Source organism: Lissotriton vulgaris, chromosome 3_1 (genome assembly GCF_964263255.1).
Source record: "Lissotriton vulgaris chromosome 3_1, aLisVul1.2, whole genome shotgun sequence".
NCBI lineage: Eukaryota > Metazoa > Chordata > Amphibia > Caudata > Salamandridae > Lissotriton > Lissotriton vulgaris.
This window is the reverse complement of record NC_141689.1, coordinates 61670754-61686044: the sequence shown is the minus strand read 5'-3', so window position 1 is coordinate 61686044 and position 15291 is coordinate 61670754. Positions and strand designations below refer to the sequence as shown.

The following is a 15291-nucleotide window of genomic DNA, read 5'->3' as shown; positions in this document are numbered from 1 at the left end:
TCACTGAAAGCAACTTGAACATAGATGGAGAGAGACCCACAGTGAAAGATAAAAAAGCAAATACCAATCAGCCCGAGATTCTGCCACCAGCAAAACAGATCCACCAAGCAGTCAGTACTGACTGAATACATCAAAAACAGGACAAACACATTTTTGCATCATAAAGGATTTCACCTACAGGTCTAGAACCATCACCCAGCTCTCCCACTATTTTGGTTATAGCAACATCTACACCAAATTAAAACACAAGCTGGACCCGTCTACTATTACAGTCTACCTGCCCGATGAGACGTGCTTTGGTGCAGAACAAAGTGAAGAGTTGACATGGCACACATACCTGTGTGCCATGCCTACAACCCACTTTCCTACATTGATAAGCCATACCTCTAGCTGGGTACATTACACCAGTGGTGTGGGTACAGGTGCATGAGCCATGTACCCAGACAGTGCCTAAGCCAATTCTTAGACATTGTAAGTGCAGTAATACCATTAAGAGTATATTATGCTGGGAGTTTGTCATTACAAACCATAATTGCTTTACTGACAACTGGGAAGTTTGGTAGCGAACTTCTCAGCACATTAAACACACACTGATGCCAGTGTGGGATTTAATGAAAATGCCAGCTGAAAAATGGCCTAACACCAGTGCACAGGCTGAGTGGCTGCTCCCCAGCTGCCACTATCAGACATGTTTCTGGACCCTTGGGTCTAGAGCCTGCTGCTCTCAGGGGTCTGAAACAATGCACATCCTGGGATGAGGTGCCGCCTTTGTGATCTTCCCCAGGCCTTTTGCTGCTTCCAGCAACTGGTCACCACCGGTTCTGACCCCTACTTTGGGAAGGAGAATCGGCGTGAAAACCAAGTGAGGAAGGGAGGAATGCCCACCTCTGCCAGCCCCATCCCTCCAGTGGAGGAGGCGGGGTGAAACACAATGCTCAGTCCTTGCCATCTTACAGGTGGGGGCCCAGCCAACCAGAGTGAGGCATATGCCACCAACCCACTGGAGGATGGCATAATACGGGATGTTCCCACCCCAAGGAAGGGACCCATTGGTCCCAACTTTTTACTTACCTGTAACACCCCTAAATCTAGTATTTTGGGGCACCCTTGAGCCTTACCTCCTGAGACAAGCAACAACCAAGAAAAAAAGAAGAAGGACCAAACAGCTGTGCCTAAGGTAAGAAGATGAGAGCGCTCACTGACTTGGCCACAGCCCTACCAGCCGGTCCCCACCTCGAACCTGCAGAAGCAAAACTCCGGTTTGTCCTGCAGCCAGAAACCTCAAGAACCCAGAGGACATGACCCACGTTCCATAGAAAAGACTATGTCTCCTGCGAACACTGGATTTGTTCACCCACAGACTCCAGCTCTGGCAGAATCCTTGAGTCTGCACCACGCTGCACCCGTCGCCCATAGCTTGAGTTCTAGTGACCCAACACAACGGGGAGGTCTCCCTGGTGATCCTGAGCCCAGTCCCAGTGATCCCTGACCTGCTTCAAACCTCAAGCCAACACCTGCACCTCAATCTGGAGGGTCCCGCTAACCACTACCAGGAGCTAGTAAGAAGATCCTACCCTAAAAGACACCTCTGCACCTGACGCCCCACGGCCTTAGGTAGCCCAACCGTTGGTGTCTAGCCAACCCCAGCAACCCAACTTACATCTCCAAGAGGTGGTTGCTCCCCAAAGACTTTTACCCCCAAGTCTGCAGTGTTTTTACAAACCAGAGAATCCCCATTAAAAGTAACTGGGCACCCGGCGCCAAAAGAGTGGCCGCCATAGTGCCGCTGAGGGTGCACTTTTGGTGCTAACTTGAACACCCGTTTGCCCTGAGCTAATGTCCAGGAGCTTTGTTCCCACAACCTTGTGGCCTGTGCTTCAGAAGCCACCAACCAGAGGCCCCCTGTCCTCCGTTGGAAAAAAAAGGGGCCTCAGCACTTTGCACCCGGCTGCCCTAGTGCTGCTGAGGGTGCTTTGAGAGTGCATCCTCGACCCTGGGAGACCCCTGAGTCTAACCCCAGAAAACCAATTCCCCCAACAAAGTACTTACCTGTTAACCGATAACTCTATTTCCTCCCATAGGATAACATCAACCGTTTTTTATGAAAAAGTTTCTAAGTTTGGAGTTTGAAAATCTATAAAAGTTTACACAACTGTGTACAAATAACCAAAACGCATTTACGAACCTTTTTACAGGAAATGTCCCAGTGCAGTATCCAGGTATACTACACAGTGTAAGAAAAGTAATCTGCAAAGTAATTTATATGACCTGCTGTTGAAAAGTCATTATAAAGTGTATGTACAATATTTCAAGGTATTGCATTTCCAGTAATTCTACTGTCACCAAACCAAAGTATATATTCAACTGCAATTCAAACTGTATTGTTACTGCAAAGTATAAATCACTTACCTGTGCCAGGCTTGCTTGGTTCTAAGAAGTAAGTATAACTAAATAATATTTTTAAACAAAGCAAATTGGTCTCAGTTTAGTCTGAGTGTGTGCAATCATTTGCTCATTTAGTGTGTGCAACAAATGCTTAACACTACCCTCTGATAAAGCCTTACTGCTCGCCCACACTACCACAAATAGAGAGTATGGTGCTATCTACTTTTACCTCTGCCTACCTTTGGTGTTCCACTGGACTCTGTGCACACTATACCTCATTTTTGTATAGTATATACAGAGCCAGCTTCCTACAACAAGGCCTCGCCATTGACTGGATCTGGTCTTTCCTCGCTGCACGTACTCGGTCAGCGCTGCATCCTACATCTCAGCTGCCACCAAACTAATCTGCAATGTACCCCAAGGATCATCACACAGCCCCATGCTGTTCAACTCAAACATGGCACTGCTCACTAACATCATCCCATCCAACTAAATCAACATAATTTCCTAAACCAAAAACACCAAGCTTATCCTGTCACTTTCTGACAAAACATCCAACATCTGGACTACCTTCACCTCATGCATGTCCGGAGTCTACAGCTGAATGAAAACCAACCACTTGAAACTTAGCACAGACAAAACAGAAGTGGAATTCTTCAGCTAGAACACTTCCCTCTGGAACTCTATCTGAACCCAGATTGTCGCAAACCCAGAATACAGCCCAACTGTGAGAAAAATTACATGGCTGAATATTACCCTTAGTAAACACAGCCATTAGCAAATCACATGCTGAATTATCATCTGCATGTACCTCAGTATACTGCAAACTTACTGTGGTATACCACAGCACAATATCTAACTATGTTGTTTTCAGACTTATAACTTTAGCACTACTTACACTTTTCAAACATACTAACACAAATTAAAATATAAACCTCATAATGTATATTCCTAACACATTAAATCTGCATCCGTTCAAACACTTTCATAATAAATCTGTTTCAATTACCACACTCCACTCTACGCCACTTCACTCTATGCCACTCCACTCTACACAGATCCACTTTATTCTTTTACAGGCTACACCACTGCACTCTACATCACACTCTACTCTAATCCAATGTATGCCATTCCACTCCTCTCCATGCCACACCACTCCACACCACTCCACTGTAAGCTATTACACTCTGCGTAACTCCATTCTAAGACACTCCTCTGTGTGCCCCTCAACTGTACGCTACTCCATTGTATGCTACTGTACACAATTCAACTCTACGACACTCCACTCTATGCTTTTCTAATCTATGCTACTCCACTGTACGCCACTTCAGTGTACACCACCCAGTAATCAAGTGTATGCCACTCCACTCTACTCCACTCCACTTTACGACGATCCACTGTATGCAATTAAACTGTACACCACTCCATTCTTTGCCACTCCACACTACGCCATTCCACTCTAAATCCTCACAGTCCATGCTACTACACTCTATGCTATTCCACTGTAAATCACTCTACTCTACACCACTCTACTCCGTGGTACTCCACTATACACCACTCCATCATACATCCTTACACAGCATGTCAGTAAACTCAAAGTTTTTCTACTCTATACCACTTCACAATATGCCATGCCTCTCTATGCCACTATTCTCTACGCCACTACACTATGCTATTCCACTGTTTGCCACACCACTCTACAACACTCCACAGTACTTTATACACTCTATGCCACTCCACTGTACTCCACTGCACTATGTGCTGTTTCAATCTACGCTCCTCCACTCTGAGTCACCCGGCTGTGTTCTATCCCACTCTATGCCACTCCACTGTATGCCTCTTCACTACCCACCATTCCACTTTACACCACTCCACTCTACAGCACTCCAATCTATGCTATTCTACTGTATGTCACTATAATGTACCTCATTCCACTGTACACTGCTTCACTCTATGCCACTGCAATCTATAGTATGCCACTGTATGCTACTACACTCTACCACACTCCATTCTACTCTATGCCACGCTTCATCACTTCATTGTATGCTACGATATTGTACACCACTCTACTCTGCACAACTAAACTCGACATCACACCACTGCGCCCCCCTCCACTGTATGCCACTCTACTTTAAACTATTTAACTGCTCACAACTATACTTTATGCCACTCAACTCTACGTTATTCAACTGTTTGCCACTCCACTCTACCAAACTCCACTATTCGCCACTCACTGTACACTATTCCACTGTACGGCATTCCTCTATGCCCCACTCTACTGTATGCCACCCCACTGTATTACACTGCACTCTTTTTCACTCCACTATATGTTATTTCAATCAATGCCACTTCAGTGTTTGACACTAGAGGTAGTGCCATTTCTCTGTATGCCACTCCACTCTACACCACTGCACTATACACTATTCTACTGTACAGCACTGCACTGTAAACTATTCCACTCTAGGCTATTCTACTGTATGCAACTACACTGTATCCCACTCCTCTGTAAGCCACTCCACTGTACACCACTGCACTCTAAGCCACTCCACTGTATGCTATTCCAATCTATGGCACTCTAGTGTAAGGCACGCCACTGGATGCCTCCCAATGTATGCTAGTTCACCATATGCTACTCCACTGTATGTCACTCTACTCTACCGCACAATTCTGCTCTCCACTTCACTACCTCACTTCACTCTACACCACTCCACTCCATGCCATTCCACTCTGCGCTATTCCACTGTACACCTCACTGCCACTCCACTGTACGCTAATTCACTGTATGCCACCTCAGTCTACGACACTCCACTGCACTCTACTGCAGCCGACGGCAATCTACTCTGCTATTCCACTGTAAACAACTCAGCTCTATGCTGCTCCACTCTATGCTATCTCACTCTACCCTACTCCACTGTGTGCCACTCCACTGTATTGTACTACAGTGTACGCCAATGCCACTCGACTACACGTTACTGCTCTGTTCACTATTCCATCCTATGGCAGTGCACTGTACGCAGCTCCAATCTCTGCTATGCCACTGTATGGCACTCCACTCTACACCACTCACCCTCCAAAAAATTTGACTTTATGACACTCAACTGTATGCTAATCCAAAGTACCCCACTCCACTGTATGCATTCCACTCTACTCCACTTCACCGTACACCAGTCCAGTCAATGCCACTCCACTATAAGCAACTCCACTGGACCAGGCCCGTACTGGGAACCCAAAGCAAACCTGGAAATTTTGTCGGACCAGCCCACAAGTGGGGTGGGGGTAAGTGTAAAGCACTGCTGATTTTGTTACTAGGGGCTGATATTGCAACACTGCTGCAAAACTGGCCTTGACCGCTACAAAGCCGGCCCCCACTCTTCCATTCTACCGGAGAAACACTGGATGCCCGCGATGGCCAATCCGGCCCTGCACTGTACTCTTCTCCACTATACGCCACTACACTGTATGCTATTCCATTGGGTGCCACTCTACTCTATGATACTCTACTCTACACTTTCCCACTGTATTCCCCTCCACTCAGTGCCACTACACTCAACGGCGTTGTATGCCACTACACTCTTCAACACTATATTCCTCTCCACTATAGCACACTGTACAACACACTCTACCTCACCACACTATACAACACATTACTCTATACCACTGCACTGTAATCCAATGAATGACAGTTCCACACACTCTACAACATGGCATACCACTCCACTGTATGACATGCCACTCCACTCCACTCTATAACACTTTACTCTACTGTGTACTACACCACTAAAGTGTACTACACTCCACAGCAGTGGAGAATACGAGACACCGCTCTACTATATAATACTTTAGTTCACTTTATGCTTTGCCACTCAACTACACTGTATGACAGTTTAGCCCATTATACACCACTGTATTTAATGTTATGTTATGTTATGTAAAAATATTTATTAAGTGCGACTAAGACGGTTTCTTGGCGCTGTGAGCATGAGATAGCAGATCAGGAGGGAACTCAGTTGTGTGCTTTACGGAACAGGTGGGTTTTAAAAAGGGACCTAAAGTGGGTGTAGGAGATAGTAAACCTAAATTCTGAGGGGAGTGCATTCCAAAAGGATGGGGCTAGAAAGGAGAATCTAAGCCCTCCATGTTTCTTGCGTTTAAAAGCAGAGGTCTTAAGTAGGGCCAGGTGGGAAGAACGAAGGTTGCGGGAGGGAGCAATATGGTGAAGTAAAGAAGAGATGAATGACGGGCCAAGACCAGCTAGGGCTTTGAAGATGATACAGCCTAGTTTAAAACAACAGTGTTCTGCTACCGGGAGCCAATGGAGGGTCTTCAGCAGGGGACGCACATGCTGATGACTGGGCTGGTGAAAAATCAACCGTGCAGCCTGGTTCTGAACCAGCTGTAGTCTATTCAGTTGATAGGTAGGAATGCCAGCATAGAGGGAGTTGGCGTAGTCTAATCTAGAAATAACCAAAGCCAAAAGGGTCAAGGTGAGGGCATCAGTAGTGAGGAAACGGGCAATTTTACGAATTTTGCGTAAATGAAAGAAGCTGGAAGAGACTACATCATTGATCTGGGGCTTCTTTGAGAGATCGTTGCTGATGATCACCCCAAGACTTTTTGCTGAGTTGGTAGGGAGGGGGGGAAGACCCAAACTAGTTGGCCTGAAATGAGACCTCCATGGGTTAGAAGCACCCCCGATAAGAACCAGCTCGGTCTTATCGGGGTTAAGTTTGAGGTGATTTGCCCCCATCTAGTCACTGATGTGACACAAGGTGGACTGAAAATTATAAACAGAATGTTCTGATGGGTTGATGTCCAAGATCAGCTGAATGTCATCCGCATAATTAAATGCGGTGACCTTGCTGCTTCTTAAAGAGCGGATGAGGGGGGTCAGGTACAAATTAAAAAGGAGAGGGGAAAGGGAAGAGCCCTGTGTGACACCGCAAGTCATCCCAACTTTCTCAGCAGAGAACTGGGAGAGACGGACAGCCTTGTAACGGTTGCTCAAAAAAGAGCAGACCCAATTAAGGGCCAATCCCTGGATGCCGGCCTCCCTGGCACGGTCGACCAAGATATCATGGTCGACCGTGTCGAAGGCGGCCGACAAATCCAAGAGTACCAGGACCTGACTGATGTTGGAGTCAGCTCCCCTCCGCAGTTCCTCCATCACTGAGAGAAGGACCGACTCAGTGGAGTGGGCAGGTCTAAAACCGGCTTGTTGGGAATCGAGGAACTGTGAACGCTCGATAAAAAGGCTCAGGGAGTTAGTGACATGGGACTCAAGGACTTTACTAAGATAGGGAAGTAAAGAAATGGGGCTAAAATTACTCATAACAGATGGATCAGCGTTGGGTTTTTTAAGAATAGGCACCACCTCAGCGACTTTAAAAGAGCTGGGAACCAGGCCCAGTTTAAGAGAGTTATTCAGGAGTGTCAGAGGGGGGGAGGGATTTAACTCGAATGTACTCTGCTCCACTCTACAACACTCAACTTTACAGCATAAAACTGCCCCAGCACCACCCTACTGCACTCTATGCCACTGCCAGACACCGTAGTATACTGTATGCCCCTGCACTGCACTGTACATCACTCTACTCCACTCTATGCCATTCTATGACACTTTACTCAACTCTATGCCACTTGATATCACTCCTCTCCATGACACTCGACTCCCAGACACTACAGTTGAAGATACTACACTGAACGACACTCAACTGTACTGTACAACATGCCCCTCGACTGTACAACACACTACTCCACTTCACTATAGGACACGCCACGCCAGTCTATTATATAACACTTTACTCCACTATATGCATCGCCACTCCCCACCACTGTATTCTACCCCAGAACACTAACTTTATGACACTACGCTGTACCACGCTGTACCACACTGTCCTTTACTATACTCTATGACACTGCACTTAACAACACTCCATTTGATGACTCTTGACACTAAGAGTTTTATTACAAAAATAAAAACCATTTCAAATGAATGAAAATAGCAAAGGTTAAAGCTAAGTTATAGTTAAGAAAACTTTATTCTTTCTATACAAACCCAACTTAAACTAAACAAACTTAAGAAATTATATAGTTAACGCAAGTTCTTAGAAAATCTGGGCCGGAGTATCCAATATTAGAGAAAAAATATAGTTGTATTATAGTCATGCCTACATTAGAATAGCTTACAACAAACAGCCAATCTATGACATATGTCCACTGTAATAAACATTAAGATACCAACGTTCTTCAGAAGAAAGGCAGAGGCAGTGTATGGCAAGGAAAGGTCTGGCAAGGCCAGAAAGTAAACTGGAGCGAAATCCAGTCATGTGGTTGTCAGTGTACTTCTGTATTTGTATTTACTACTCCTGACATATACCAGAGCAATGTGGTTTCAAGGGTAGGTGCTATGAGGGGGAAGGCCGGGTGGATTCTCTATTGCCACACCAACTTTTCCAAGCTGCTGGAAGGGTGAATGAGTAACAGGTGTTTATATTTTGCTTCCTAGAGACCGTCCTGTTCACCATTGATAATGACAACAACTGCAGAATCGGTCTGCCTCCCCTTTCAAGTGAGGATGATTACCATAAGCGAGCCAAGCTCCTGGGGAAGCTCGAGAATTCCAGCCATGTCTTCTTCAATCCAAAAGGTCAGATGTTTGTTGTGCGGGGAGATGAGCTCTTCAAGGGACCATCACCTTGCACGCCATGGAGCGACTGGTTTTCTCAGGCCAAATGTGTCGGCAAAGGTGGGTGGGACCAGTGTAAGTTCCTCTATTTCAGTCCCACTGGTAAACTCTTTGCGGTGACCAAAGCCGGCGCCTGGTACACGGGGCCTGAGCCTGAACACGCAGAAGTGCCCTGGATCTTTCGCCAGGCAGCTAAGATATGTGGCAGCGGATGGCAACTGCTTGATGCGCTGTGCTATGACCCAGATGGCAGCATGTGGGGTGTTTACGAAGGATCACTTCGAAGAAATCAACCCCTGTCTACCACAGACGGCAACTGGGTGGCACAGAGCATCGTCGTTGGAGCCAGTGGCTGGGATCAGATAAGCTACTTCATGGGATTCAGCTCTGATGGGAATCTGTGGTGTGTTTCTCGTGATGATGGGGTCATATACTCAGCCCGACCACCCACCAACAAGGATGAGTCCTGGTTGACAAGAGCGAGAAAATTGGGTTGCGACTACCACAAGTATAAATGTTTGGCGTTTGCAGACGATAAAACCATCAAGAAGGTGCTGAGTGTCGAATTCTTGACGGACCTCGGGAAGGTCCTGGAGATGCAGCCGGAGGTGGTGACCGAGAAGGTCTATGACAACAAGGGCAGCACGACCCCCCTTAAGGCAACCTTTGAGCAAGTATCATACCTTTTCATTTTAGGTTGATTTAATGAATGTGCTTAGAGATCATACTTGATCCAGCTCTGATACCCATAGCTTCACCACTTACATACATGTCTTGTCCACAAGAAGCATAATTTACAACAAAGTCGATACAATGCATGCCATTACAACGTGGTCAATATAACAACTGCGTTGTTACATCGCATACCGTTACAACGCAAGCCGTTACAATGCAGAAGTTGATGGTTTTTAAATCCAACTCCTTCCCTACTGTTGCACAACTGGAGTTGGAATAGTAAATTATACTATTCCAAACTCCACCGCCCCCCTACAGCAAGTTGTTGTAATGACTTGCGTTGTAATGCTATGCGTCGAAACAACCCAGTCGTTGTAATGACCGCGTTGTAATGGCATGTGTTGTAAATTTGTGCGTTGTAATGTGTCCTATTCCTTGTCCTTCAACCATGCAAACCCTTTGTGTGGCCAGCCGAGAACATTTCCACAGTGCAACAGCCAGAACGCTACCACATGCGTTATTCGGCTGCACTTCAGCTTCACAACCTGTAGGTCAGTTTCAGAGGCTTACTCTTCTCTACAGTCTTCAGTGGCTACTCACTTGAGTACCACTGAGCTTGGTAAACGTCACCATCTGTTATCCAGAGCTATAGTACGCTTGTAAGGTTTAGACGAATCATAGATGATCAATTATTGTTATAATAACTAACGCTTACACCAGTTGTCACATTCCATTCTCCAGTAAATTTGGCCATGAAGAAGAAAATAAATATAGTTGTAGCTATATTTCCAAGATACACAGGGCCATATTTACAAAAAACTGGTGGAGTGCGGTGTTACTCCAAAAACGGAGCACTCCAACAGTTTTAAAATGCTGGGATGTGCTGTATTTACAAACAATACTGTGCACCCCTGCATTTTCCCTGATGCTGGCGCTAAAAAAACTGCATAGCGTTAAGTGGCTTAATGCCACCTTGTGAATACGTCAAATGACTTAATGCCACCAGAACGTCGCAAAAAGTGATGTTCTGGTGGCATTTACTCCTTGTATATATGCCCCATAGTAATACATATTTTGAAGCGCTAAGAAACAGAAGCATGTTTGAAGCGCTATATAAAGTTATTATTACTCCTACAATCGTTAGTATCATTAGTTTTATCACATTTCCACTTGCAGATACTTGATTGAAGGCAAGTGGAGCCATGTTTGCGTATGTAAGGATTGCGGATTACCACGGATTGCCATGACCATAAAAAGAGCAATCTTCACTTTACCTGTACATCTGTATGATTTACTTACATAATGAACACAGTTTACCTCTTGCAACCTCTGACTTCGGTGCTTGGGCGGTGGTTGCAGGTGGGGCACACTGGCACTCTTTTTTGAGGACTGGAACTTGTATTTCCTCATCAGACTTTGACCCAAAACAAGAAGGAGAAAAATACAAAATGGGGAAAGATGGGAGGAGAAGGATGCAAAAACAGTGACAGTGAAGGAAAGCAGAGCGAGATAAGGGGGAGGAGGCATCTGCTGGAGGGGCAAAGAGGCATATGAGCACATTAAGACCAGTCATAGATAGCGCCAGCCCCTGGGATTGGCAGAACAAATTAAGCTCTGCCTGGTTGTATCTGGGCCTTGTGGAAAACGCTCCTTCAGCCTATTGGTCCAGGAATGCTAGCTGGATTTTTTCTACAGGCCTGGCCTGTATTTTTAAGTCTCTGCCCGAAGCAATATGGGAAAAAGCAGTAAAATCGGGCATTTCTCGAATGAAGAAATTACTTAAAAGTGTCTTCACGCTTTCTGAATAATTTTCAATGTTCATTAAACAATTGGAGAAACGCTAGCTTATACAATTCTATTGAACATTTTCACTCATTCTTTTTTCCATACCAGCCCTTGTGCCTTTCACTATGGCACAAGGCAAACATACGGCTGATATTAGTGTCGAAAACTAATGAACAGTAGTTTGAAGGACCGCCAGATTTGTCCAGGGCTCTGCTTTGCAGATGTGCCAGGAAGCCCAGGGTACCCTGCCAGATGACAGAGCGCTCTATAGGTACACATCACATCACATCACATTTATGCCCAGTATTCTTTCTGCCTCACTAGCATTGTCTCTATTCTTCCCTCTGTAAACGTTGTTTGGGCTGCAGGGGGCTTGTGCTGTACATTTCCTTTCCTTTGTGACATATTCGACGCCTAGAATGTTCTCTCTTTCCTCATTTCAGGGTCAATAAGGTGTACTCAGCCGAGAGCCACTTCACCCACGACCATGGCTTTGAGTGTAGCATGGAGGCTGAGACCACCTTTGAAACAAACGTTCCAACAGTGGGCAAAGCAGGCATCCGTATGTCCTCAAAGGCAACTACGTCCAATGTCTGGAATTTTACAAAAGTCAATACAACTGAGGTGAGACTTCTTTTACGTTTTCCAAAGGTATCTTAGCGATTTTGAGGACCCCTGTTTGGAACAATGTGGAATTTTATTATTTTTTCTTACTGATTCAAGCCCTACATTGCCTAACAATATTGTGTGAGCCCTTAAAGGTTACAATACAAAAATACACAGAAGTCAGCTAAAGAGAAATTTACTTTCCCAGGGGGGCTCTTGAATGTATTTATTTATTTATTTATTTAATTATGCGTTTTTATATAGCGCGGACCTTACCCGAAGGCGTCAGAGCGCTTCACAAAAGGAACAGAACTGACACATGAGGAGAACATTACATGTGAACAGATTACAAAAGCAGATGTTAAGTTACATGAGGTAAAAGTGGCAATTGTGAGCAAACAAAATACATGAGGTAGCAAAAAGTGCACAGGAGGAAAAAGTGACAAGTGTGCAGGTTACAAGAGAAAACAAAGTACAATTAGAGGTGTAATACTGCAAAATATGCTAGACACTCAGGCACAAGAATAAATGTAACGTAGGCAATTGTGGCACTTGTGCAAGAGTCAAAGGCAAACAAAATGTGAGCGGTAGCATACTGTGTGTTACAAGGGAAAAGTGGTGTGTGCAAGTTACAAAAAAGTACCAAACACAAGTACAAGGATAATACAGCAGTGAATGTTAAACACTCCAACCACAAGAACACACCGGGAAGGCACTTCCATAGTCAAGGAGAATAGAATTTTCAGTAAAGGGAGGTCTTCCTTCAGATAATAGAGTGGACGTGAATTACTTTTGGAGGTGTCTTTGGAGGAGGAGAACTTTGAGGTCCGTTTTGAAGGCCTGGGAGGAGGGGGCGGAAGGGAGTTCCAGATTCTCACTGCGTTGCCTGAAAAGGATTGGGCCATCGTTCTTTCCTTCTTGAAATTGGGAGGTTCAAGCAGAAGATTTTCCGCATTACAAGATGGTCTAGATCCTCCAGAAAGTTTCAGGTTATTCGCCAGGTAGCTAGGAGAGGAGGAGTGCAAGGCTTTGTGGGTGATACAAGCAGTCTTGTAGATAGATCTAGCCTCGATGGGAAGCCAGCGTAGGGTGGATAACATCGGTCTGATGTGGTCGCTTCTTTTGACCCCATAAATGAAACAAGCCGCTGAATGGAAAACAGATTTAAGGGGGGACAAGTGGGATTTGGGGAGGCCAGTAAGAAGAGAATTGCAGTAGTCAAGTCTGGAGAGGACCAGCGATTGCACCAGGGTTATAAGGTCCTGCTCCGGGAAGAAGCGACGGATTCCCCAAAGAAGGCGCAGGTGGTATCGAGCAGACTTTGCAATGGCATTGATGTGGGGGATTAGATTTAGTTTTTTGTCGAGTATGACATCAAGGGATTTTGCGCTGTCGGCAATGATGGGTTTAGTGTTAAGTAGATTCAACTGATCCATCCATTATTGCACCGGGGGAGGAGAGATTGAGGAGGAGAAGAGGAGGAATTCAGTTTTGGAGGGATTCAGAATCAGTTGATGAGTAAACATCCAGTTTTGAATGGAGTCGAGAGTAGATCTTAGGATAGAGAGATCGTGAGTCGAGGCAACTTTGAGGTAGATTTGAGTGTCGTCTGCATAGAGATGATAGGGGATCTCGGATTTACTTAGCAGATTTCCTAGTGGAGAGATTGAACAATGTGGGTGCAAGTATAGAGCCTTGAGGAACAGCCTGACCTACCGCCACAGGAGATGAAAGACTGTTCGCTATTTTGATCATTTGGGATCTATCAGAGAGGAAGGAGGCAAACCATTTAAGCACAGTGCCCTCCATGCCCATTCTCTGTTGAAGAATATTGAGGAGAGTGTTGTGATTGACAGTGTCAAAGGGGGTAGGGTGTTAAAATATCGATAACAAAAATATAGCTGACATAAATATTGTTGCAAAAATATCGTTTACAAAAATATCGACACCCTATACTTAAACAGGTAAGTACATAAATATCGACTCCAAAATATCGTTGTAATTAATATAGATGTAAAAAAAATCGACTTTTTAAAATAATTAAAATTACATTAAATAATAAATAAATATAAGTACTATTAACAAAATACATTACATTACTTTTATTTTTTAACTATTTCAAAAAAATTTACTACACTTTTTAATTATAAACTTAATAAATGTGGACATATAAATTAATTTTACACATTACTTTATATAACAACAATAATACATATATATAATTAAAATACCCCTTTACCCAAAAACCCAAAACTGACCCTGAACCCTAAAAATACCCCTTTACCCAAAAACTGAAAACTGACCCTGAACCCTAAAAATACCCCTTTACCCAAAAACTGAAAACTGACCCTGAACCCTAAAAATACCCTTTACCCAAAAACTGAAAACTGACCCTGAACCCAAAAAATACCCCTTTACCCAAAAACTAAAAACTGACCCTGAACCCTAAAAATACCCCTTTACCCAAAAACTAAAAACTGACCCTGAACCCTAAAAATACCCCTTTACCCAAAAACTGAAAACTGACCCTGAACCCTAAAAATACCCCTTTACCCAAAAACTGAAAACTGACCATGAACCCAAAAAATACCCCTTTACCCAAAAACTGAAAACTGACCCTGAACCCTAAAAATACCCCTTTACCCAAAAACTAAAAACTGACCCTGAACCCTAAAAATACCACTTTACCCAAAAACATTTTCACTAAAAAAATCCTGTACACACACCTAAAAATAATAAAAAAATTAACATAATTAATTACATAATTATTATTCAATTAACTAATTGAAATTAATTAACTATTATTTATTACACTATTTATATTCATTTAAAACATTAATTAATGTATTATTTCATTATATTTAAATTACTTCCCACCCTACTCCCCTATAAACCCACAACCCGCTACGGAACTATTAATACTAAATTCAACTGAAAATACATTATTAAATAATAATATACTACTAAAAATACTACTTTGACTAAAAATAATCATTAAAAACACTACATTACTTATAATTATTTAAAAAACGATATTATTGTAAACTATGTTTTTGTAAACGATATTTATTACAACTATATTAATGTTAACGATATTACTTACCTGTCTGTCGATATTCTGGTCAGACGATATTTTTGTCATCGATATTTCTTCC

The 15291-nt window shown here is 43.8% G+C and overlaps 1 protein-coding gene across 1 annotated transcript in view; it reads left to right on the top strand.

Annotated features, from left to right (window-relative positions):
* Positions 1-15291, top strand: part of LOC147725953 (uncharacterized) — a 74824-nt gene that overhangs the window by 23700 nt on the left and 35833 nt on the right. The window contains exons 2-3 of the mRNA XM_086960078.1: positions 8891-9740; positions 11974-12154. Of these exons, the coding sequence (XP_086816204.1) occupies positions 8891-9740; positions 11974-12154 (1031 nt within the window). The remainder of the gene's footprint in view (positions 1-8890; positions 9741-11973; positions 12155-15291) is intronic.